The sequence below is a fragment of the Apostichopus japonicus genome, chromosome 8, assembly GCF_037975245.1.
Source record: "Apostichopus japonicus isolate 1M-3 chromosome 8, ASM3797524v1, whole genome shotgun sequence".
In the NCBI taxonomy this organism is placed as follows: Eukaryota; Metazoa; Echinodermata; class Holothuroidea; order Aspidochirotida; family Stichopodidae; genus Apostichopus; species Apostichopus japonicus.
In genome coordinates, this window is record NC_092568.1 from 33,494,135 (window position 1) to 33,520,787 (window position 26,653).

Consider the following 26,653-nt stretch of genomic DNA (forward strand, 5'->3'; position numbering starts at 1 on the left):
GAGTTATAACGTATCGGACAGTCGCAATTGTGATCGTGATGGCCCACTCTACCCCTCATCACCCCTCCCCGACATTCAATGTCCTTGTCACGTCACGTCTACACTCATTAATATGAGACACATGCCTAAACTTGCAGCTTGGAAATTTGATAAATGATACTGTTCGAACTTGCTCGCTGCAAATTTGTGACAAACAACAATAATCCTTAGTTTTTGGTTCCTTGCTTTAGCAAAAGGAACCTATGCAGTCAGGTTGGCGTGTGTGTGTGTGTATGTATGTATGTATGTATGTATGTATGTATGTATGTATGTATGTATGTGTGTGTGTGTGTGTGTGTGTCTGTGACACTTGCTTGGGTACGCTCTATCTCAATAAGGGAATGTTGGATTGAGGCCAAACTTGGACTATAGATCCGCCATATGGAGAAGGTGTGCCCTATTGTTTCTGGTGCCCACAAAGGTCACCAAAGGTCAGTTATGGTCCAAAAACCGAAAATATTAAAACTGCAATAACTCCCAGTGCCAATGTGCGACAAGATTGATATTTTGGGACAAGTTGTGAACTGGTTAGGGGAGCATTTTCAAACTTAACGATCATGTGATCCGAGGTCACCAAAGGTCAATTAATGATAAAAAACTAGTATTTTTGCGATAACTTGAGAACGAAATGTCCGTTAGGGTTGGGAGTTGCTTCAATGTTATCCAATTGTCGACCCGCATCTGGGTGACCCTTGACCTCAATTTGACCTCTGGTGACCTTTACATGTTTTTGGGGATTTTTACAGTTTTGATGCTATTTTCAGATGTCAAAGGTACCTTCTGATCATAAATGTCATCAGGTTGACCCCGTGTGACCTTTATGTGCAAAGTTATATGGGGTCAAAGTTTTTCGGTCAGAGTTAGGATGGTTGTACAGACTTGTCGTTTTGTTTTTTGGAATCAGGAGATTAAACTACATCTGAAACCAAGGTCAAAAGGTCAAAGGTCACATTAGAAAAAATGTGCTTATTTTGGGAGGAAACGAGCAAAAAAGAAAATGTTTGGTTTTGATGCTAGATATGGATATCAAAGGTACCTTCCGATCAAAAATGTCAATTGGTTGACACCCGTGTGACCTTCGTGTGCGAAGTTATACGAGGTCAAAGTTAATTTTCAGACATTTAATGCAACAACTCCCAGTTCCAAGGTGTGACATAGTTGATATTTTTGGACAAGTTGCAAATGGTATAGGGGAATATTTTCAAACTTAACGGTCATGGGATCCGAGGTCACCAAAGGTCAATTAATGTCAAAAAACTAGTATTTTGGGGGTAGAAAATGGGCAAAGAAGAAAATGTTTGAATTTTTATAGTTTGATGCTCTAATTTAGGTCTCATCAATCAAAAATGTCAATAAGTTGACCCAAGGTGACCTTTGTATGTTAAGTTATATGAGGTCAAAGTTAATTTTCAGACATTTAGTGTAATAACTCCCAGTGCCAAGGTGTTACACAGTTGATATTTTGAGACAAGTTGCAAATGGTATAGGGGAATATTTTCAAACTGAACGGTCATGTGATCCGAGGTCACCAAAGGTCAATTAATGATAAAAAACTAGTATTTTTGCGATAACTTGAGAACAAATTGTCTGTTAGGGTTGGGAGTTGCTTCAATGTAATCCAATTGTTGACCCGCATCTGGGTGACCCTTGACCTCAATTTGACCTCTGGTGACCTTTTTAGTGTTTTGTGGATTTTTACAGTTTCGATGCTATTTTCAGATGTTAAAGACGTGTACCTTCTGATCATAAATGTCCATAAGTTGACCCCCGTGTGACCTTTGTGTGCGAAGTTATATGAGGTCAAAGTTAATTTTCAGACATTTAATGCAATAACTCCCAGTTCCAAGGTGTGACAAGCTTGATATTTTTGGAGTAGTTGCAAATGGTATAGGGGAATATTTTCCAACATAACGGTTATGTGATACAAGGTCACCAAAGGTCAATTAATGATTAAAAACTAGTATTTTTGCGATAACTTGAGAACAAATTGTCCGTTAGAGTTGGGAGTTGCTTCAATGAAATCCAATTGTCGACCCGCATCTGGGTGACCCTTGACCTCAATTTGACCTCTGGTGACCTTTTCGTGTTTTGTGGATTTTTTACAGTTTCGATGCTATTTTCAGATGTTAAAGACGTGTACCTTCTGATCATAAATGTCAATAGGTTGACCCCTGTGTGACCTTCGTGTGCAAAGTTATATGAGGTCGAAGTTAATTTTCAGACATTTAATGCAATAACTCCCAGTTCCAAGGTGTGACAAGGTTGATTTTTTTGGACAAGTTGCAAATGGTATAGGGGAATATTTTCAAACTTAACGGTCATGTGATCCAAGGTCACCAAAGGTCAGCTAATGTTAAAAAAGTAGTATTTTGGGGGAGAAAATGGGCAAAGAAAAAATGTTTGAATTTTTACAGTCATGCTCTCTTTAGGTCTCACCGATCAAAAATGTCAATTGGTTGACCTCCGGGTGACCTTTGTGTGTGAAGTTACATACAAGTTCAAAGTTAATTTTTTGACATTTAATGCAATTAAATCTCAATGCCAAGGTGTGACATGGTTGATATTTTGGGACAAGTTGTGAATGGGGTGGTGGAACATTTTGAAACTTAAAGGTCATGTCATCTGAGGTCACCATTGTTATCATATCTGTTGACACGCTTGTAGGTCTCTTATATTTCTTACATTTTCGACGCCATATTTAGATCTCAAAAGTGCCTTTTGATAAAAAATCTGATCACATTTTGTGATCACAAAAGTGTTGGCTATAGTGTTGGTTACTTTATGGGAACATGTAGGACCACAATTACTTGGACTATTTCAGCCCAATCTTGCTTGATAATATTATGTGTATTGTCATATACCCCTACGCAAGGAACCACAGTGCCCTTGGGCTCTTGTTTCCCAAGAATTTCACATTAAATAACGAACATTAAATAACGTAAAAGATCTTTACTTTATCAATCGAGTGAAAAGGTGGATACATACCTTTTCTGCGTCCAACTACCGTATTTTTTGTAACTTGAACAGGGAACACATGATGTGGTACATATACATTGTGTTCCGACAAGCATTGTATGAAATTATTTCTCTTCAATGGTGCGGCCGGTTGTAAATAACCCCCTAGATTTCATAAACAGGTTCATAAAATTATGTTCTTAACTAGAAAATGCTAAATGTTGATTCACGTGTTTCTCTTTCATATTATAGTTACTTGGCTTTTGTACTGAAGAGCAAGTGAACCATTTTGGCAGATTCTCCGATGTGTCTCTGGTCACTGAAGTAGGATCACCAATTGACTTCTTACGATTAGTGCAAACGCCCTGGGAGGATCGACTCAGAGTAAGTATCCATTGGATGACGTAATGCAAGTCCGATTATAACTTAAATATAGTTTGACTATTTATGTTTATGAGACAAACCGTATATATATACGTGTCACAAACTGTTTGAAAAAGAATCTTGTTCTTGGTGTTCATACATCGAACGACCGTATATTAATACAAGAACTGTAAATCGGGATTCAATAGACATTTCAATTTCTGAGGCGGGAAAGAGGCGCCGGGGTAAAGGGGGGAGGGGGAGGGGTGTGAGAATGCCATGTCCATACCACACGTGCATATCACTGAAATACCCACGTGTTAGTAATTCTATCATATATATTTAATGTACGCAATTATCTGTTTATGTATTTTGCTGTTGTAAGAAAAAACAAAGAATGAATAAATTGAACTGCCCTTTAGACTTTGGATTGTCTTCCAAAAGAACGAAATGTGATTCAATGAGTTATTTACTTTACAGAGGCGTCGAGAGCCAGACCGGGACCTCGGGGTTAATTACCAATATGTCAACGATATTTATATATAAGCACTTTTCATTCATCCATAAATATGTTATGAAAATAATATCGTAATACATTATTCTTTATCACATACTCTCCCGGACCCTTTAACTTTTCCCCGGGTGCCCTAACTACCCCGGTTCCGGTGCTATATACCCCTGACCCACCCTCCTCTCATCAGGTCTGATGTCTTCTTGATCAACCTTCAACGTTGTATTGAAATAATTATCTCCCATTTGTAATTACAGATGATATACGACCTGACCAGCCTGTTGGTATATCTAGCCGATTCACCGCTAGGACCTCTCACTATACACGACTTCAAACCAACACAATTTGTACTGGTTAACGGACAGGTACGTACTACAACGCTCATCAAGTAATCGTGAGTTCGACTCTGTTCGTAATTATTAGTATATGCATAAATTATGTCGTCATAGCTCGATTGCTAAACAAAAACAAAATTTTCAGGGTCATCGAAACCGGAGGCTGGAGATGTAGGGGCATGGTCCCCGAATAAATATTTGTCTCAACAATGATTCTCACGCCGCCGTGATGCCGCTGTGGTGCCGCCGTGGTGCCGCCGTGTTGCCGCCGTGGTGCCGCCGTGGTGCCAGCGTGGTGCCGCCGTGGTGCCGCCGAAGGCAGGAATTTCAGCAATTCTGAACTTTGGACTAACACCTTCCCCCTTCCGTAATCTCAAACCTGTGTCGGGATCCCCGATCTTTGAATATCAATTTGTGACTTTTTATTCTTTCAAAACTGATGATAATTTGCAATGTACTTGAAGTATAGAGAGTTAACCAGATATGTTAAGCATCAGATACGTGTATATATACTAGGATCAATAACAATGTAACCATACATCGGCACTACCACACACACACCCAACACTAACTGTCACTACAGTAGGGTACTGTGGGGGGGGGGGGGTGAAGTGTATGCACCAAATATCACTGTCGCTTACAGAAAACAGTGTGCGTTGATAAGTCGAGTAGTTATAGTCTTTGCCAAGTCGTTTGTAATACTCTTTTTCTCGCGTGCAAACTGTACATGCCTCAGAGTCCGTTTCTGCCTACCACGAATGTGCTTGCCCACTGTATTTTACATGCCCGAGGATCTGTCCGATACAACCAATCGTATCAATCGAAAGCGTTGCCGCGGGCGTTCTCTGGGCAGTACAGCAAATAGATACGGGAAAATAGCTTTGTGAAAAAGGAAGGTACACTAGGCTGTACATACTAGGGTCTTAACAAGACTATCAAGTAGTCTGCGTGGTTCAGTTGTACGACAGGTCACCACGATCAAGTTGAGTCGGGCAGAGTGCGGCGACCATGAGAAACTATTGAAGTCATTTCGAATTTTTTTCATGAATTGAAAGTGCTGCTTCTTTTATTAATTAATATCTTTCGTTTTTATGTTGTTTTTAGATGAAACTAGCTGATCTTGACGACATTGATACACGTTTACCCAGTTGTTCACGAGCCAATCAGTGTGTAGTGCCACTCCCCGGTGATAAATATCAACATATACCATGTAACTCGGCAGGGTTATGCCCGGAATACGCCGATAAATTGAACCTACAGTTGGCATGGCAACACTTCTATCTGTTACAACAACATGGCGGGCCGATTTGGCTTCAACAACAGCTAGATGTCTTCTTGAATAAAACAAGTGAGATCTTAATTTTTAATTTTTTTTCGTTTTGTTTAATTAAATTCATGGAAACATGAACCATCTATTGAGAAAATTGTGACATACATCTGAGATGTTATTTCGTGTATGGGTAGAACAAACGTAGGAGAGTTGGGGTTACAGGGGCAATGCAAATACACATATCGCTCCTCACGGTTATTAGGCCTATTAACTTATCTCGATCAGAATTTGAACTAAGCGTTTGGGATAATAAATTAACTACGGTACATAACCAAGGTAGTACTGAAGAGTGTAAACAGTATTATAATACACGGGACAAATAATATACAGTTTTGAGTATTCTATACTGACAAGCAATATAAACTTGGTGTTATGGTCTTCTTAATGCCAAGCGACACACTGAGGCTCTACTTTTAAAAGGAAATTTTGAATCGAAATGATTAGGTTAATCTGATGGATTGATTCAAATCCAAATGTATAGGCCTATATCTTGCTCTGTATATTCTAGTCAGGGCAGATTTACAATTTAAAGTCTTTTGCTTATCACCATGGTTACCAATGTGACGTCAACATCACTTATGACGTCGAAAGTAACTTTATACCGGGTGTCCTCTCCATAGGGTCTGCTGAGATTTCATCGCGGGAAGCACTGCGTCTACTTGATCAAGTCGTGACGTCATATAGGAAGGGCAATTACAACGTCAGCGGGCAAAGCCGAAAATGTAAGTTACCTGATTGCCTTAGCAACGAAACGTCCCCTGCAAAGAAAAAGCATGAACAGAAAACATTACAATGAATAAACACATAGCCTATAATGTATATGCCTGTCAAACACATTCTACTATTGTGTGCAGCATAATCGCAGCGACACATACCGTATGTGTTTTTTTTATTAGCATATGAGCTAAGTATGCTAATATATTAGAAGTTCTGCAACATTTTGCATGAGAAGAAATACTTAGGCCTACAGATACGGTACCGGTAACTATTACCATTCAATCATGTTTCGAATATAGAGCAATCTAATTTGTAGACAATATTTTGCAATTATCCTTATCGTGTTTATGCTTGGATGTTAAATGCTTGGATGTTCCAGTAGATCGTTTTGGAGACCCAGTCCACGTACGTAGCACCAGCTCAAGTACACTTTTCATGCATGCAATTCTCTGTCCCTTTTTCGCTCACTGCTTTGGCATCGGGAGCCACAATAAAGCAACCTGTGCCTTCCACCTAAACAGCGCGGCGACGCGACCGCAATATACACGTTACGTGTGTTATGCTACCACTGCATGAAACTGTGCTATACATTATACGTATATTTACATACAGGATTTACACTGTACAGTGGCAGTATATTACAAATACCGTGTCACGTGAGTAACGGTGTACCAGCGAAACCTATGAAATTGGCCCGCCCTCTAAAAATTTCCTAGCTGAGAGAATGCCTTTAAGTTATTCCAATAATGGTGTAAACATTAGGGTGATTAATAGTGTTTGAAAGTGCTTTAGTTTTGGAATTCGCTAATTAAATGGGAGGGGGGAGGTGGGGGGGGGGCTCCGCGACGATAGATGTGAGGCTGGGACAGCCACTTTGCTACACGTTCTCCACGTATTTAGCTCATACCTGTTCACACCGTCATGGGTATATGTAAATTTGCAAGTATCGTGACAGATGAAATCATCAGTTATTACACGGTGGGTATGTATAGGATGTTGTTGAAAACTGAGTAAGCGACCTTGGAATAGCACGAAATTTAGTTTGTATGGCCCAGTTGAGCAATTAGTTGTACTACATAACCTATATAGGCCTAAGTATACAAACAAAGCAACACTTTATGCAAAAAAAAAACTGTCCGATCGACATGGTATCCATATATACAAAGATTCTTCGAAGATCTAGTTGTCAGCTGATCTACATGTGACTAGATGCATGGTAACCGACCGATAATTCCCATTCGTCGCATGAAATTAATCTTCTTTCTTTCGTTTGCTTTGTTTTCAAACAAAATGCATACAAAATAGTGGAACAGAATTGTATGTCTTTCCGTGTACGTGATGTAGTTGACTATAACGAAATACTATTTAAATCGTTTAGGATCAAGAAAGGCTTATATACGTTAATAACTTCGGGGAATTGCAATTGTACACGGAATGTGTTGCCATAGTAACAAATAATACGACAAAGCTCTGAAAAATCTTGAAAACTCTGTGAGAACTGTTAATTTCGTGTTCTAATTTATATTCCGTTTTTTTTCCTTTGATGGGATCTAAAAATTGACATGAATTAGAAAAAGAAGGAAACGAGGAAAAGAGAGAAACTTAAAAGTCATCTCGCAGTATCTCAAGTAATTTAGCGTTATATACCCTTCCTATACCATTACACGATACAATGATCCATTAACCACCAGTGCCATGCATTAATCGAAAATAAAATCTCTCCGGGAACTGACAGAGATCGGAGTTGGGGGCATGACTGACATGAAGGGATTGGGTGAGGGGGGGGGGATGGTCAGGCTGGAGGCTACAAACCCGGGGCCCAGTGTCAATTTGGGTTTCTATAAACGAACTATTCCTGAGCGGTGTGTGACGTCAGAGGATCAAACTCATTACGACATACAGTATTGGGACTATGTTATTCTGTGCGGAGAGTCCCTTTAATATCAGAGACTTTCCAGGACGCTATGTCCTACCTCTATATCCATGCCATTCCCCGGCTGCTGTGTTCATGCAGACAAGGCAATTTATACATTTTAGAAGCATTTGTAGTTATCTTTATATTTATCTGTTTCTTTGGAAATTTCGTGTTTACTTTCGTTCAGATATGTTATTATAAACTTAAATTCCGTTCTTTATTTCGTTGGTGACATAGATTCCTATAACTACACATCAGGCGTAGATCTACCTGGCCGCTTCGACTACTGGTGTACCTACACGAGGAATCCCCATGCCAACAGCTGTGTCTTCTCGGCAGCGAGTGAAGACGAAGCAGAGTACATATGTTCACTCGATGATAATTGCAGAGCGTTTGTGATAACGGATGAAATAACTTGGACAGGTATGATGTACCAGTCAGTATATTCAAAGTTCCCGCATTAGGCCGTGGAGTGGTTGCTTGAGGTCCAAATACAGAATTCAAAAGTTAAAACTTAACCCAAAGAACAATATAGTTAAACATTAAAACAAGTTTAGTTAACAAATAACATAAAGAAATTACTACTACAGGGAATTTGATTGAAAATATATGTTACCTTATCTTCATAGCACCTTCTGGACTGCGCATGATCAGGGGTGGAACCACGGTACTTCTGGGTTTGATTTATACGCCTTCCTATAAGAAACTCAGGAGGGGGGGGGGGCGGCGCTCTCATGGACGACTTAGCCTTTTGCCATCATCGTCGTCATTATCATTATTATTATTAAAGGAATATATCAATAAAGGGTACATAGGAATTGTATGAAAATTTCACCAGAATGCTTAGATTATGTTCCTCTTTAACATATCAAAAAGAAATGTTGACCTGGACTATTCTTTTAATCTCAATATTCGTTTCTTTTCATTTGCTTCTAGGAAGACGTTTAGTGTATTTGAAAAGTGGTTTCGGCCGACCAGAGAAAAAACCCGGATGTAAACTATTTGTACGAATCAGTTGATGACAATGACCTTGTGATACTAGTGTGAATAGATTACAATCAACAAAACTATGTATTTCAATGGAAGAACGTCAACGGTTTACACTGTGATAGCAGTGGTATAACAGGAAGGAACTAGAACTAAACGTCGGAATAAGAACAACAACAGAAACGAATGTGACCTTACCTATCACAGGATAATATACATGGTAATGGTTCGTCTTGTTAAGATCCTAGTATGAACAGCCTAGTTCACCTTTCTTTTTTCACAAAGCTATTTTCCCGTATCTATTTGCTGTACTGCCCCGAGAACGCCCGCGGCTACGTTTTAGGTATTATAGGTTTGTGTCGGACAGATCCTCTGGCATGTAAAATACAGTGGGCAAGCACATTCGTGGTTGGCAGAATCGGACTCTGAGGCATGTACAGTTTGCACGCGAGAAAAAGAGTATTACAAACGACTTGGCCAAGACTAGGTAATCGTGTCAAACTTAAATATACCAATGCATTCCATGGAGTTATAAATTTTGTAATTATTTTGTAATTGCCATAAAAGTGGTAAATACATTGGTGGAAAAGCCGAGCCGTGGAGGATTGCGACAGAGTTCCTCTACAATAATTACTTGGAGGTTGAGCCCATCACTTTCTCCCCCTCCCCCACCCCCCTCTGGCTCTCTCCCTATCCGTCACCCCAAAACATGTCATCATCCACATATATTCATGCAACAAGATGACCCAATTAAGGAGAATACTACTATAGTATAACCAACCAGCCACAAAATCCGGGATACTGCCCAAGTTGTTCGCCACTATCCGGAGATGGCCATGCAGATTCCTGTAATACAATGATAACGTGGCTGTGAGCGTGAGGCCATTTACAGTTCCCCTTAGTGTTTGTTTCTTCGTCATATTTTCAAGCTAAAGTACTAAGTGCGTTAACAATTTTTTGGAATACCAGGGTCGTATGGTACGGTAATATGTGGCATATCATCTTCTTAAAATTATGTCCACGTGTTTTTGACATTCTTTTTTCGACTTTCACGAACATGTTTGAAACATTTTATTGAATAAAAAAACTTGTGCAATGTAATGTAAACTTTATAGATCTAACTGAAAGGAATATAAACGTTTCTTATTCATAAATACTCTAGTCTTTTTACTTTGCGTATCACACAAATGAAAAGTAATTCTCTTTATATGAAATTGAATGAGCCTCAAAACTTGCCAACAGTTAGATGGAAAATTTTACAGCTCACGTGTGCTGGATGTGATTGTGTATTGAAAAGATACCTACTCACCCGCTCACCCACTCACCACCTTACCCCATCACTCATTACCCCTTCCTCTTTTAAAATCCAGGCTGGATCCACCACCATTGGGATGAATCAGAGTGCAAATTTGACAAAAAAAAGTTGCTACTGTCTGACCGTGCAGACAAAGAAGTTACACAACGTGGTCAATATGGGATGATTCATGCGAGATTTATGAGGGCATAGTCAGTCAACATCGCTGAAAATATGACACGATTTCAAAGGTAGCAATGTTGGAGATGGGGCTGCATTGGATTAGTACATGAACGTTTCCGAGAGTACCATATGCGAAAAATGGATTTCATAACGAATAGGTGGGGCTATTAACAATCAAGGGTCTTTGTAGTCGACTCAGAGGTTTGGGGTGTCCCATTGGTACAAAAAAGAAAAAATAAGAATACCGAGAGGTTAAATGGTGAATTCTGGAGCATATTTAGACTATAAATTTAGTCTCTAATTAGGGTTGCATTTGGTTGTACTAAATACCCTTTTCAATCTATTCTGAGGTTGAAAAGCGGGATGTATATTCTGGAGTGGTATATGACTCTTCCTCGATTGAACGTTTTTGCCCCGAACGGCGAAAATATATGCGGAAAGTTTGCAAACATAATACACTGAATGTAACAGTGTGTAGGCGGTGACATTTTGGGCATCAAATCATCACATGGTGCATTGACGTCAGAATGGTGTTTATTATTCTCGTTTTATAAATACCATTCATATGACTACGTGGGACACTAACGGGAAGTATCTCTCAATGTGAACAACTTGCCGCGGTCTGATTTTTGTGTTGATAAAATTGTCAGTTATACTGAGTTTGGTATACCGGCGACCAAACTCAACAAATTTTCACTGTTTTGATAGAACCATCATTTATCCCCGCACAGCCACATATCAGATAAGAGCAAAACTTATTTAGTATGATAACAACTCATAGCTGCTAGAGAAATAAATATGTAGCCAAGTTGAGACCAGGCGAAATCAACCTCAGCATTAGTGGCCTACGTTATATACGTGATAAAGATGTATGATAAACGACCTACTCTCCTCCACTCCACCCCCCCCCCCCCCCAACAAAAGAAAGCGAAATAGGCCTACAATCCCACTTCATTTGAGAGATCTCTTATAGTTTGGAAGTTCCTTCACAAGTACAGTCTAATTACTGAGCAAGTCGTAAAAAATGAGAGGAAATTTAAACCACTTTGCCTGTAATTAGTCCCCCCTCCCCCTCCCCAGTCCCCCACCCCTTTATCCGTTTCTTCGTCTATTTCATTCCGGAGAAAATTTTTAGTGCATCATACTTTCATCGCTTCAGAAACACTTTATTTCACTTTTATCTTTTTGAATACCGTAAGAAGAAGGATGAAGAAGGGGAAAAAAGATGAAACCCAAACATTTCAACCACTTTGTTGCACCAGGATACGCAATGGAAGGCTCAGACAAGTTTGAAAGTATTTTTGTTTTTATACATAAACTAGAGAATTGTCAAACAATGAACTATCCAAACAAGTACAGTCATACAGACCTAACGGACACGTCAACACGTCATCTCCTTATTTATATCTATTGTCCAACTCAGGTGCAACATCTTAATTGCCACGAGAACCCAAAGTCAAGTTGCCAACAAAAACACCCATTTCCGGAGCCTAGTCAGGGTTGACTCTGCCGTCAAGTAACTGAACGTACAACTCGGTGTAACAGTCGTTCTAGCTGACACGACCAGTATTCATCGCAAAACGCATAAGTGTCGGGCCCTGCTTAAAAGAAAAGAAGGAATACGATCCCCTCCGTCGGTGTCAAGGGGGTAGGCAGCTTCCAAAAAGTGGTGGGAGCACAACATCAGAGGTGCACTTTCTCATTCCACAACCACCACTCGTTCTGCTATAAACCAATACACACCGGCCGCATATCGTTTAATACATATGATGTGTTGGTGTGCTATCAATACTTGTTTATTGAGATTGTTTATTGTTAACCGTGCTACAAAAAAGGGGCACATTTTATTTGCCAGTAGGGCACATTTGCTATTTTGGAAAAGTGGAGGGAGGGGGGCACGTTCCCCAGTGCCCCCCCCCCCTCGGTTCCTAGCCCCTGGTCGGTGTCCATGCCTTTCAATAAGTGTCAGTCTCTTGAGAATTATTTCTCAATACCACTTAGTATCCCACTTTTTCTTCAACCGCAGAAGTGGGATCTTATCTTCAGCTCTTTGAAGTTTGAACGTGAAAATGTTTGGTAGACATAATTAATGAATCTGAATTGCATTGAATTGAATAAATAAGCTGCTATAAGCATATTCAAAAAAGCCCATGCTATGTGGAAACGTACTCACGTGGCCATTCTATCCCACATCGATAACAAATACTGTAAGATGGAACCCATATTTGCACACAAGTGCTCTCAAAATCCTGTTTTGCATATTCCTCGTATGAATAATCAATAATGACGGGATTATACCCACCCAATTATATTTTCTAATACTAATGGTGGACCGTTGATTGGGTCGGCTTTATCAATTAAATCGATCGATACATCGGCATCATCGCCATCATTTTCGTCAGTTGACTGAACCGTAGCAAATATTGTGCGAGTCGATCAAACCATGGAGGTAAAAACAGAGTTTTACCTCCACGATCAAACTCATTTAACTTTAAAGTGTTCAAAAAGGGCGCCATGAAGATGTAGGTCTAGCGGTACTTCCCATTTGCGGAAGTAGATCCAAAAATAGCCATGTTTACATGGTGTGTACACTGTTTTAGAAATGGTTTTCCAGGTAAACCAACAGACATTTTTAGCACTGTTCCCGGAGACAGGCCCACAGACGGAGCTTCGAGCCGCAGTACAAACGATATGGTTGCAGTAGTAGAAGTTTATGTTTATTTTCTGCTGAAGAACGGTGAAGTTTTACAGTTTCATTCGGAGAAAACAGGTGAAGTTTTCGGGAAGCTGAAAGTGTGGTTCCTTTGACCGGTAACTTTTAAAGATTTGGCGCAGTGCAGCAGTATATTATTTATTAGGTACAACGGGGTAGTATAATTGTAACGTGTACGTACCCTAAAGCCACGGTGGAATAGTCTTTGGTGTACACTCGGTCAATATAGTCTGTGTCATTTCCGCGAGAGACAACACGAATCTCATTCATGGTCAATCAAAGATACATTTCACGACTTGTGTGGGGATACAACTCAATTTTAGACTACAATTAGGACGTTCTTAACATGGTATTTGTAACTTACTATGGAGCAAGGTTACAGTAACTGACACTTGACAGTCAAGAGACTGATTCGTACGTTAATGGTACTATAGCCTAGGCCCATAGCCTAGTGCAAAATAAGGCAAGTACGGAATACTAGGGAGTAGCGGTACCAAACATCTACTACCATAAATCCAGCAACTTGGGATAGGAGCTTCCTATTCGCTCCCTAACTCAGGCTAGAAATTTTATTTCAGCATAATTTGAGTTGACAGTTGTTACTAATAACGATGGCAACAACCAGCGAAGAACCAACTAACTTAAAGTTTGTAACATCACAAATTAAGGCCCTCAGATTGCTTCCTGGAAACAAGCAATGTGCTGACTGCCAAGAATGCCTGTGCCCACAGTGTTCAATGAAAGGTAAGTTGGAAAGATGTTGTTAATTTGCTTGTCATATTTATTCTTTTTCACTGCTTAATATCATATGTCTAAAGTATGCTACCTTGTGCTGCCAATGCATCTCAAGGGTCAGTAAACAGTTAATAATTGCTGCCATTTGCTTGTAACATTTTGTTTCTACTTTAAATGGTCTACACAACTTTGTTTGTCATGGCTGCACTGCAGTGACAGTCAAATGGGGTGCCTTTTTAATGTCTACCTCAGTATCTGAGAAAGTGGTCATATGCCGGGCATACACTCTTGTCCGTCGGATGGGGCTGTAAATGTCGATCCTGGGAGCAGGAATGGGAGCGAATTCACACCCCTAGGGGTGTGAATTCGCTCCCATTCGCAGCTGCCTCGTTATCCTCTGAACACTTACCAAAAAGAAGAGGCTCGATACTGTATTAAGTTGGTGTTCATCCACGATCTAACACGGATAGGGTCTCAAATAAGCTGTATGGTTTCCTGATCCTTGGGTCTCTATAAACTAAACTATAGGTGTATTTATTTAATGTCTAGCATACATCAATATTCTTAACAAAAAAACAACAAAATAAAATCCTCAAACTGAGGATTTTACCTTAAATTTATGAAAGAGAATTATCAAGGATGCATAACCTTTTAGGATTTGGATCCATGTTAAGAAAAATGTTACACAGAATCAAATGCTTGTACAGTAGTTGTATAGCTGTAGTAGAATTTTGAAAACTTGAGGTCCGAATAAACAGCTACTCTGCAGTACTACTTCTGACAGAATTGATGTTATTTCACTTAAAGTGATGCATTCTTTGTGAGAGAATTTGTAGGAGCTGTTATTTACAAGCATCATAGATGTGTTTTTGTTTGGAAGCAATGTTCCCCTGAGATATTGACAGTAGAAACAATCAATACTTGGAATTTAGACTCTGTGTAATTGATACCACTACTTTATTTCTTGTCTTAAAACCTGTATCGTCATGACAGCTATCAGTTTGCTCGGTATGTAGTTGCCCGATTGGCTGTACTGTACGTGTAGTTTTATTCACAATTTGCCCAAGTGCATGCTACTGAACAAATTTAGAGCTGATCACAGACTTGACACTTCTATGAAAGTACTGTGAAAACTTTATGGAACTTACAAACTTGCACAGGAATACGACTGTTGAATTTCATTCCTATTACTTCCTATCATAATTATGTAAGCAAATGGATTCCAGACAGAGTAAGACCCAGAGTCGGGCGGGGGAGGGGGGGGGAGGGGGAGGGGAAAGAGAGAAAAAAGAAGGAAGCTCAGAAGAAACATAGGACAGGGGTAGATCTGCAGTATTAGAAGGTAATATATGAGGACACTTTGATAACACGTATTCTCGACCACCACTTTTGGCAGCTCTCAGCTTCCGAATACGCAGTGGAGAGCTGGACGGGAACTTGTCCTTTCATTGTTTGTCCTTACTTGACATTACTTAGTCAGATTCGTTACTTTTTCCTTCAATCAACTAGTTTTAGATTCATGATCTCACTCAAAACAGCCAAGTGACACTTTTTCCTGTTTGCTGACATTTAGAGGTACAGTACTGTATCACCATATTGTAAGTTAAAGGTAAAAAGATCTAAGCTCTTCCTTATATATACGTTTTTAGAATTGCTAAAAACTAGTAGAGCATATTGACTTCACTAAGTTCACTCCTCACTTATCTGTCTCTTACCTTTGAGGAATGGTTAGTTCCGGAAGGAGGAGGTCAGTGACCTTGGAAGGGTCATTGGGGTCGGGGGGGGGCGCAATGCAAGAATATTACCAGTTGATAGGCTAAGGTAAGTATCCTCGTTCGTAAATAATCAAACCAGTAAGGCTTGGGGGATTTGCCTATTCACATGGCTGCCAGGTAGATAATGTGGGTGGCAGTGTGTATATGATTATAATTGAGATATATTCTGACTTTGGCAGGGTGAATTAAGTAGTTCTAAGAAATCCCTGTTTTGTTTTTCTTTCCTTTCTTGTCTATCTGCTAGCGAGACGAGCATTATTGGAACAGCACTCTAGGTATCTTTCACTGTATTAATCTCTGTAGTTGCTGGTGACCACACTTTGAAATTTAATTAAATGTTATTTGTGCCAGTGTCATAAACAATGCGGTTTCCCTTTCCCTTTCCCAGAAAGAACAATAATTATTACTTAATAATGGTGCAGTCAGAACATCTACTGTACTGTAGGGCATCAAGCTTCCATTATATACTAGGGATGATAGATAAAGTAGCCACAATTTTTCACATGTAGCACATATAATTGGTACAGTTCCCTTACTGACACATATCCTAACAAGTTTACAGTACATATATACATAGATGCAGACCGTACAACACAGCGTGAAATGTGACCAGCCCAGCCTACACTTTCTCAATTATCACTTTAACACTACATGTACTGTAAAAATATGATCTTTGCCCTTCGATTTGCCAACGAGAATCAACCATCACTCACTTATCAGCTTCGCTAACCAGTAAATTAGTTTACTCCGCTAACAGCTTGCAATTAATTAATACTGAGGAAGTAAGTCAATTTTGAAGTTTGTCAAAATGAATATTCGTAATATGATGCTACTGTAGTAAGTCTTCAGTTGCCTCTGTCATATGAAAGACTTTAAACTCACATATTTTCTTTTTAAGATTAATCTTTATAAAAAGGGGGAGGGGAGCTGAGGTGGTCGTGGGATGAGGGGGATCATGGGGGGGGGATAAGATTGATGCAAAAGGTAACACAAATGACTGAAGTCAGGTCAAATAGTTTGAGGGATTCATTTGGGCAATGAGTACAATTGTCAGTTTAAAAAGATGCACCCCACCATGCTGTAACTTGTGTTAGGTCCGCCATGTTAAAACGCAACATTGTTATACTGACATATGAGTAAAATACAATGTACAGGGACACTGAGTGTTATACTGTAGTGCAGCTATCAGATGACTCACAGTTACTGTACTTTAGTGTGTAAAAGTTAGAGGGTCTAGAGGGCCTGGCGTTTCCATAGTAGCAGGATCTTCTTCAAAGGCTAACTGAAATGTTCTTTCCCTATACAGGCATTTTGCAGATACAAGCAGTTTGCTATAAACAGTCTTTTCTCTGTTTGAAGTTACAGTTAGATACTGTACTGTACTGTATGTGACTTAATGTAGTGGTAAGGTCCAAATGATGTTACTACTTAAGTACTTACTACTGTAGATCATAAAAATATTACAAAGTAGCCATGCATTAGGATAAGTGGTAATACGTACTTGTTGCACGTTCTAGACATGTAACCCATGTCACAGAGCATTTCCTGCCAAGCTTGTGGAGCTGATAATTTGTGGCCATCATTCATGTTTGTGTGTTAGAAGTGGTTACTTAGGTTGCATCATGCTTCCGAAATGATCAATTATGGTAAGTGCAGCGTACCACATGTACTGTTTCTAGCCTGTGTGCATCCGTAAAACAGTGATACTTTTGAACAACACAAAGACCTGTAGCAAATTGGGACAATATACACTTAAACAGTATTTATACCTTCAATGCAAAACCGGGATAATTAATCAGGACGTACGGCAACTCACTTGTACATGTATGTAATATACTGTGAGGTCAGGTTTGATTCAAAGTTGTTTTTTGATATCACCGTTGAAATTATGAGATTCACTTTACACACACACTATGTTTTATTTTTTAGCAGTTTTACAATACCATAGTTCTCTATTACAGTGCTCAACATTTCATATTAATTATATACTGTATACATATAATGTGTCAGATACAGTACGCTACTATTGGCATAGAAACTGATTTCTATGGCAACCATTTGTATATCTGAAATTTCTTAAATTAGGTTTGGAGGATTTTGAAAGGCTTAACTACAACAATTCTATTTCACTTTCCATGTATTGTGTTGTGTGTTGAAAGAATTGATTAATTTATAAACTAGAAAATTATATTTCATGTACTGCTATAGATCTCATTTTAAGTTTGAATATGTCTGTTCATAATGTATGCAGGTTCCTAAACCTGACTCTGTATGAGCCTGTTTAGTTACATATATATGTATTGAAGACTCAGTACCTGTGCAGTCATACCTAAGAAGTGATTCCACAGGTGAGAATTCAGTGTAACTAGATCAGAGTCGACCAAAACTTTTTTTTTTACATATTGTATGCAGACATTTGAACTGCAGGGTCATTCTGGCACTCTGTCTGTCACCCTGTGTCCAGCTTGAATGATTGTCCCACTCTGTAGGCTGCATTTTAAATATCTCAATAGCTCAGAAACCTGAGTTACTGTATCCCCCCCCCTTCCCCCACCAAGAATACAATGAGAGGAGGCTCTGATCAGTACAAAAATGGTCGTTGCACCCCTGATTCATGACATCACTGTACCTCAAATTTTTTCGATGGAAGTACATTTGAATAGAAAATTTCTTGTATAAATTTATGCAATCCAGATTATGGAATTCTGCATCGTGAATTATTTAATTTCCTTGGCGAAGGGGAAAAAAAACCAATGTACTGTAACTAATCATGACATGGCATGTCATGTTAGGCTTTGACTCAGAAGAGTTATTATATCACATACAATAGTACAGGTTGTGTTAAGTGTTTGTATTTTATAGCCGGTCTACAGTATGTCCAAATTAGTGACTGCAATAAGCCTAGATAGCAGTCAAAGGTCATGTAAAGTTAGATAAAGTAGTTCTAATCAGAGTTGTATCAGTCACACAACTTTTCCTAGATAAAGTCATATTTAGCAGTTTTTTAGTTTCTTTTGATAAAAAATGCTTCATGCACCTCTTAATTCCCTACTGAAACCACATCAAGAACTACCATTTATTACTTTGACTGTGTCAAGTGTCAATTTCTAATTTAACGAATGATAAGCAATAAAAGAAATAAAAGTAAAAAGGAAATAAATAAAAAGGGTGTTACCTGCTTTTGTTTTTACATGATCAATCATCAGGCTACCTGTAATTGATATGAAATAAGGGAAGCCTTTAGGAAGTTGCTAATTAACGTTCACTTGGTAATTAAAAGAAAAGAAAGTTAGAAAAGAAAGCTCTGCGTTCATATATTTAATTAGTTATTTACACAGTTGTAGTTTTTTCGGAAGCTGCCGGACAAAATGCAAATAGTTGCATTGTACAGTTAAGTGTATTGAGCTCAAGTTCATACAAGATATATCTCTTGTTAGCTATTTCCTTCTATGTTCTTACCCAGAAGCAAAACATTCTTTATCTCTTTAAAGCAAATGATGCATCACTAATGTGCATGTTAATCTTTGTTCCCAAGTTACTTTCTCTTAAGATGTTGGCAAGGAATTACAGTAAAGTACGCAGTTAAGACTGAGCGCATCTACAGTAAACATTTTGTCATTGAGAGATTTGAATCTATTCATTTTAAAGGCATTGAAGACTCGCCCCAAACCGCGTGCGGCCATATGAGAAAGTTAACTTTCTGTTGCTTGCAAGTGACGTTTTGTTCGTGTCTCTACAAAATGCAGACAGTAATGAAACGTGATACCTTAATTGTTATCTTTAGCTGGACCTGAGATGTCCATCGCTGTATCGTTTGTATACTGTGCTGTGGGTATTGACCGCAGCTGTATGTACTGACTGTACACTAGTGTCTAATTACCGAAGGTAGCAAGCTGTGTGTGTACAGTATTTTCTGGGATCGAGTCGATGGTGGTGTTTAACACTTCTGTTACACCTCATTAGAAACTAGGTCAAATTACCGGTATTAGATGTTTCTTTTTGCGCGAGTCTTCACACCCTTTAATAATTACTGTTCATGCCTTTGTAGAAATACTTGTTTGTTTGTTTGTCTCATTTATATATGTAAATATGTAAGTTCATACAGTATACTGCAAAATTCGCTTCATTTGTAAAACATAACGTAATCCAAAACAGCGTACTCTGTTTTCTTTCTTGAAAGAATATATTTTCCTTTAGAAATACCTTTCTATTCAATGTGGTAATTTTATATCCACAAGGGAAGATTTACGGTATGAATAGTAAGGCATGCTCTCAAGCTATCATCACAATTTAAGAATCACCCACGATGGAGGCCTTCCTAAGTTGTAAAACTTACGGCAACCAAAACAGCATCCTTTTTCTTGAAAGAATATATTTTCCCTTTAGAAATACCCTTGTATTCAATGTGGAAATTTTATATCCACAAGGGAAGATTTATGGTGTGAATAGTATGATGCATGCTACTCAAGCTTTGCATGACACAAGTTTTAGAAGTACTGTACCTGTACCGCAGTTTTCTTTCGGTGGCGGGGTATTGAGATTGACCATTTCTTCATGATTAACCCTAAATACACGTGGCACCAAAACTGTGGCATTAATGAACTATTTCCTAGTTCTATAATTTATAGCAGACAAGTTGCATAAACTGAAGCTGTCCTGTTTAATAAGCTGACATAAATAGTTTGATAACTGTTCAATTGTACCTCACAGTCATTTCTCCCACCCCCCCACCCTACCCTTGCTCCCTCCCTCCTCTTTGATGGAATCACCTAGGACAGTGTTCCTCAGGTACCAAAGAGGCTAATTTTATTGAGCTTTTTTTCATACCTTTGGAATCATGAAATCAAATCTTATAGATAAAGTTAGCAAATATTAATTAATTTACTTAAAATGATATCGGGCATTTAATTCAATGATCACATTTTCCAAGTACGTGGCAATTAAGGACATGTTATCAAAGTCAAATTGCTCTCGATTTCATTGCAATTGAGACTTAATTTCTTTCAGATTTTGATTTTTGCCATCAAAATGAAGTTTCAGTTTTTTAAGGTCGATACTTTCCATTCTCTTTCAGTGTATTCAAGGAAAGGTAAGCAGCAGAATAACTAATTAATAAATGTTAATCAATCATACAATTAGTGGAGTAGATAGTAATTCTCCTTCACCCTGAGTTAAATTTACTGAGTTTCACAACAGTTTTTTTTTTTCAGTTTTAAAGATGACTAACACCTAGTTTCAAAAAGCAAATAAACACCTTTTTTTCACACCTGTATTTATTAATTTAAATTGGTTTATGGTTACTTTGTTATCTAGATCTATTAAAACCTAACATTCTGTGTTTTATCATTTTTATGTTCAATTTAAAGATTATGCAGATTTTATTTCAAGGACTGTTGCATGGTGCTGCTGTACAGTTCTGTTCTTACAGTGCATATTGCACTTCACTTAATAAGTAACCTGCCGAGAATTTCATACCAAAGATTTTAAAAGATCTGAGGGAGATATTACTTGTTATGCCAGCTGTTCAGTTTTCCATCAATAGGATTGAACAAAATAAACATGGGGCAATTAAAGGACCCATCTTGAAACCCCTCCCCCCCTCAGAGGGATATATTTGAGGAATTTACAAAATATGACCAAGTACCTACAGGTAATCAAGTTTCGTGAATCAATTTATGCTGAACTTGGAACATAGATACATACAGGAGATGTATGGGCAGTGACACAGTCAGCTAACTCATATTTGTATTTTGTACTGTACAGCTACAGTAGTTGAGCTACAAATCTGTAAACAACACATAATGTAATATAATAATAGTAATAAATAAGTTTTTAATATAGCGCCAAATACCAAAAGGCCTGTAGGCGCTTTACAAAACCTAAAACAAATAGAAACATAAAAAGACAGAGAAATCAAAGGAATCAAAAGTCTAGAAAACACATCAACGAAAATTAAACAGACTTATGTAAAATACGAACACAAAAATCTTAAAACACGAGAAGATTTTAAAACAGAGCAAAAACAAAACAAAGGATAAGCACATAAAATAGAGTTATACAAAAGTAAAAGTCTAGATAAAAACACGAGTATATGAAAGTGACAAAATCACGTTGAGAAACTAAAAAGATGTGTTTTTAAAATTTTCTTAAATATCAACTGATAATTTGCTCATCTTTTCTGATTTACATGTTAGGAGTTAAATGAAAAGTTACAAATGGCTTAAGCAAATCACTAGTAGCAGCTGTGATCTAAGTTTGTTAGATCTCCCAAATTTATATCCAGGACCCCCTCCCACCCCCAGGCCCTCCCCCACTCATGTTAGTGCATCCTGCACAAGCCCCACAAGAGGTTGAGACATCCATTTAATGTGCATTACAAGTTAGAGACCATAGTCACCAAATTCTTAGAGAACACTTCACCTTGCATTATATATAATCACATGCAAAAAGACCGATCTCCTTGAATCCCTCTCACCCATTCCCCTACCCCTGTTCGACCCCCATTCCTTCCTTGCACCTTCATATATAGACCACCATGCAATAAAAATTGAGTGTCAAACACCATTCATCGTACAGTTTACATGTACTGTACCCTTTGCATATTCATACGGCCTGTTTATCGTTACAGTTCCTGTAAGTGTACACTAGTGTACACGAACCGTCTATCTGTAAGCTGTTTTGTAGAACAGTGAGTTCACAGGTTGGTGCAAAGAAATTCAGGGAAACTAAACTTTCCAAACATGTTGGAAAACAAGGAAATAAACTGTACTGTACATACTGTTCACTTTGCCCGGTACAGTATGTGGATGTGATACGAGAAAATTTACATTTGAAGGAGCCCTGACATTTTTTGGAGGTACAATGTCCTACTGTAGCATCCAGTTTGTTTGGCTACTTTTACGGTTTGATTGTGCACATTTAAAGGCCAGTGTTTACTGGAACTAATAAGTATTTAAACAAAAAAAAGACCTGGAACTAATAAGTAGTTAATAAAAAAAATGATTGATAACTTTGCGTTGGCTTAGACAAAACAAAACGCTAAGGAAAGGCAGAAAATGATACTGAACAGAATTTATGACACATTTCAAAAACTTCGATTCGTGGAATTCCATGATGCATTTTAATCAACATTGTTGTTTTGCAGTGAAATGTGAATATTATATGTACGATCCTTCAGTCACTGTACTGTAATGAGAAAATAATAAATATTGTACAATTTAGCAATTTACAGTACTCACTTACCTGTCTCCTCCAAACAACTACATGTCTACTCTGATGTGTCTATAGAACTTGAAAGAGCTTTTAGCACTGTACAGTTGTCTTTTTCTCTCTATACTATTCTGGTCAGTTGCACTCAGACTTCTCCTTCTACCATTTGAATTGTGTCAACAAGAACAGTTCCTTTGTTTTGTTTTTTTATTGAAGGGGAGGGGGATTTGGATCTCTAAAGCTACAAATATCTGTAAAGATCAGAAAACAAGTAGAAAAATGTGAAATTGTCAGTCAATTTACAAGTAAATGTATAGCACAGGTACATGCATCTATGGTGGTGTAGTAACTTTTGTATGATGCTAATAGCCCTCTTGCACCTTGGATACAACACTGGTTTAGTTTGCAATCCACTGGTACATGTACTCTTTTGTAAGAGACACTTCCAATCAGTTAAAAATTTAGAAATAAATACTAAAAAATATATGCTCAGTGGATTCGATCAGGATCTACAGTTTATATGTGCAACCCCCCCTCCTCCCCCCTGCTGCACAGCGTTAATGTGAAATGTGAAATTGATCACCAGTTTTATCAGTTCCTGGCAGGACAGCACATGTTCTCGAGGCTTGTTCCTTATCAAATTGCCAAAACGTACACAACTTCACTGTACAGTATGTTTACTACAGAGAGACCTGCACTAGAGGTGTCAACATGTACAAGAGAACGTAAACAGTAACTGTGAAGGAGGTGCAGTGCATTACTGTTCATAGTAATACAATCTGATTAATAACAGAGAAATCAATCAGCCCTGTACGATACACTGTACTGTAGATGGAAGTGCTGGAGGAGAGGGGAGACAGGTAGGTAGTGTAACTTGTATAGTGTGGTTTGTTTGCTTTACCTACAGTTCTGTGTCTTATATAGTGTTACCTCTCTTACCTAGAGGACATTGTACAAAGTGTGCATTCCCCATACTCCAGTAGGTACAGTATAACATAGTCCTTCAATTTGGTAACTTTTTAACACTGAACCGATGGCCCCTACCATCTGGGGTTATTACCCAGTTCCTGTTTGCATATGATCCTACCATACATGATCCAAAGATTATGGAGGTTAAATGTTTTGGGTTAACGAGGCAATTTGGGGAGAATGTTCTAAATTCCAGATATATACAAACAAAGTTTGTACTGAGTCAAAGAGCAGGAAGCTGCTAAAAAGCATAGAATGTGAGAAATTAAAAGTATCACACAACCAGTTAGTATTTTGATTACAACTATAGCATACAGTAACACTATAGTGTATGTTAGGGTACAGTATTTATCAAAGACTGTTTGCTTGAGCTATGGAGTTCTCTGGCCTCGCCCTAAATCAAGAGTGGGAGTTGTCATATCGGTCCTATATCTAGTTTTGCGAAACTTGACAAAAAACCTGTATTTTCTGACGACGGATTTGTTACGGTACAGTGACTCGGTTGCTAGTATTAAGTACAATTTCAATTTCATTTATTGATTATTTAGTTATGTTTATTTATTATTGGAGAAGAGATCCTATGTATGGTTACAAAGCATTCCAAGTCAGTCTTATCATGTTCAAGTACTTAAAACCTGTGTTCTGCAAATTACTTTTTTCGTTCGGCCTAACTGCACTGTATAAATGGAACCTTGAATTAGACATGGACCTGGTGTGTCTCAGGCCTTGTCATTCAAAAGATTCCAGGCGTGCTAAAAAACAGCACTTCGCAAGAAATTCAGGGTTGCTTCTAGGTGTGTTCAAAACTTGAACACATTAAGATAGGTGTCCTGCTTCCAATTGGTTTGTGTGTGTGATTTCAACTGTTCTCCTGACATAGGTTACTGCACATAATATAGCATATATGTACCATCTGTTAACAAGCATTCAATTTCAAAAGATCTGTTAACAAGATAGATCACACACATTGGGTCCGATATGATATCGCCCTCGCAGCACCTTCTCTCTAAAGGCTGGAGGACTCCCCCCCCCATGGGGATGAATCATCCAGATTGTGAAATCACATTTGATACTGGATGCATTTTCTGATTTGATAAATTTATCTAGCCTTCAATTTTCAATATGGTTGGCGACTTTTCCAAGCCTACCACACAAGTATAAATATTTAATTATTAATCTGACTTAAAGTAAGATTACAACTTATATTAATAATTACACTAAGTACTTTAAGGCGTACACCCTTTTAAGTTTTCACCAAAGTCCTGTTTAATAAGCTAGTGATTAAATATTCCATTCAATCCTCCACTTTTTTGTTGCATTCACGCTTGTCATGTACATCATACTTATTTGGTCCTTTTGTAGTTCTTTTAAAAAAATTTTCATTGTGTTTTTTCTACTCTTTGTACTTATTCTGATATGTTGCATTCTTGTGTTAAGTGCCTAGAGGCCATTCTTGGAATTTCTGTGCTATATCAAGCACCTCATTATTATTACTTTTATTATGGTTTTTGTTCTTATTATTATTTTTTTTTTTTGGCCCTCCATTTATTCGAAATCTGCTTTCTGTTACAGAATGAAAATAGAACATAAGGTAATACTAATATAATAATAATATAACTCACAGTCACCAATGAATCATGAAGAGGCACAGCCAAAGGCTTGAATGGACATGCAAATACATTATTATAATTATTATTATTATAATTATTAATATTAATATTAATAATATTATTATAATTATTAATATTATTATTATTATTATCATTATTATTATTATTATCATAATAATTATTATTATATAGTAAACTAAATCACATACACTCAAGTACTTACAATGCAAATTGAAAATATATTTCTTGACATTTCAAGGAATAACTGAGTTTTCAAGTTTCACAGTTTTGAGTGCTCAGGGTTTTGTCTAGAGCTTATAAAATACCATGGTTTCAATACCTGTACATACCAGTGCTGATAGTCGTAATTGATTAATCGCCAGAAGTTGTGATTACACTTTGGAAGTTCGATAAATCTCGCTCAAAGTTGCAAAATACTCGGCTACAAGCTAGTACTTCACATAATCTGCTTTTGAAAAATAGCCTAACCTATCAAAAACAACACTAAAGCAGTTGTTTGTCAGCAAATATCGCAAAAGTATACAGGTAGTATATATATACTACTATATAAGTTATACTTTTACAGACATGTAGTAAAAGTATACTAGTTAGTCTTCAAAAGTGTGTTTACTGTACAGTACACGTACTGTACATAGTAATCTTGAAACTTACTGAGTTTTTGTCTCTTTATTGGTTCTTGTGTACAGTAAATGATACGGCTACAATGTGCATCTTTGGACTTGCATATAGCACCCTGACAATTTTGCATAGCATTTTGTGATGCGATACTGGATAAATTATTCCCTGACACATCTTAGAAGACTTAGATGGCATCTTGGAGTATTAGCTCATTACACTGGTTAACGCTGGTGCCTTTCAATCATAAGATCCCGAGTTCGAGTCACTCCAAGATGAATGTATGTCGTCCAGTCACAGAGTTGTTGACAACTGACAGTTCATAATCATAGTTGTTAAATATGAATCTAAGAGACTTACTTCGGTCAGGTTGCGGC

General features: G+C 38.0%; 2 protein-coding genes across 10 annotated transcripts in view; both read left to right on the plus strand.

The window, feature by feature from the left end:
* Positions 1-9,876, plus strand: part of LOC139971674 (extracellular tyrosine-protein kinase PKDCC-like) — a 46,909-nt gene extending 37,033 nt beyond the window's left edge. For all 5 annotated transcript variants that reach the window (XM_071978346.1, XM_071978351.1, XM_071978349.1 and 2 more), the window contains exons 4-9: positions 3,247-3,378; positions 4,126-4,233; positions 5,308-5,551; positions 6,154-6,255; positions 8,403-8,588; positions 9,102-9,876. In XM_071978346.1, the coding sequence (XP_071834447.1) occupies positions 3,247-3,378; positions 4,126-4,233; positions 5,308-5,551; positions 6,154-6,255; positions 8,403-8,588; positions 9,102-9,184 (855 nt within the window). In that variant the 3' untranslated portion in view covers positions 9,185-9,876. The remainder of the gene's footprint in view (positions 1-3,246; positions 3,379-4,125; positions 4,234-5,307; positions 5,552-6,153; positions 6,256-8,402; positions 8,589-9,101) is intronic.
* A 3,170-nt stretch (positions 9,877-13,046) lies between these two features.
* Positions 13,047-26,653, plus strand: part of LOC139971671 (uncharacterized) — a 58,788-nt gene continuing 45,181 nt past the window's right edge. Inside the window, exons 1-2 of one of the 5 annotated variants that reach the window (XM_071978338.1) lie at positions 13,047-14,086; positions 20,927-20,941. In XM_071978338.1, the coding sequence (XP_071834439.1) occupies positions 13,954-14,086; positions 20,927-20,941 (148 nt within the window). In that variant the 5' untranslated portion in view covers positions 13,047-13,953. The remainder of the gene's footprint in view (positions 14,087-20,926; positions 20,942-26,653) is intronic. The other 4 variants (XM_071978341.1, XM_071978340.1, XM_071978339.1 and 1 more) reach the window with 4 other exon arrangements.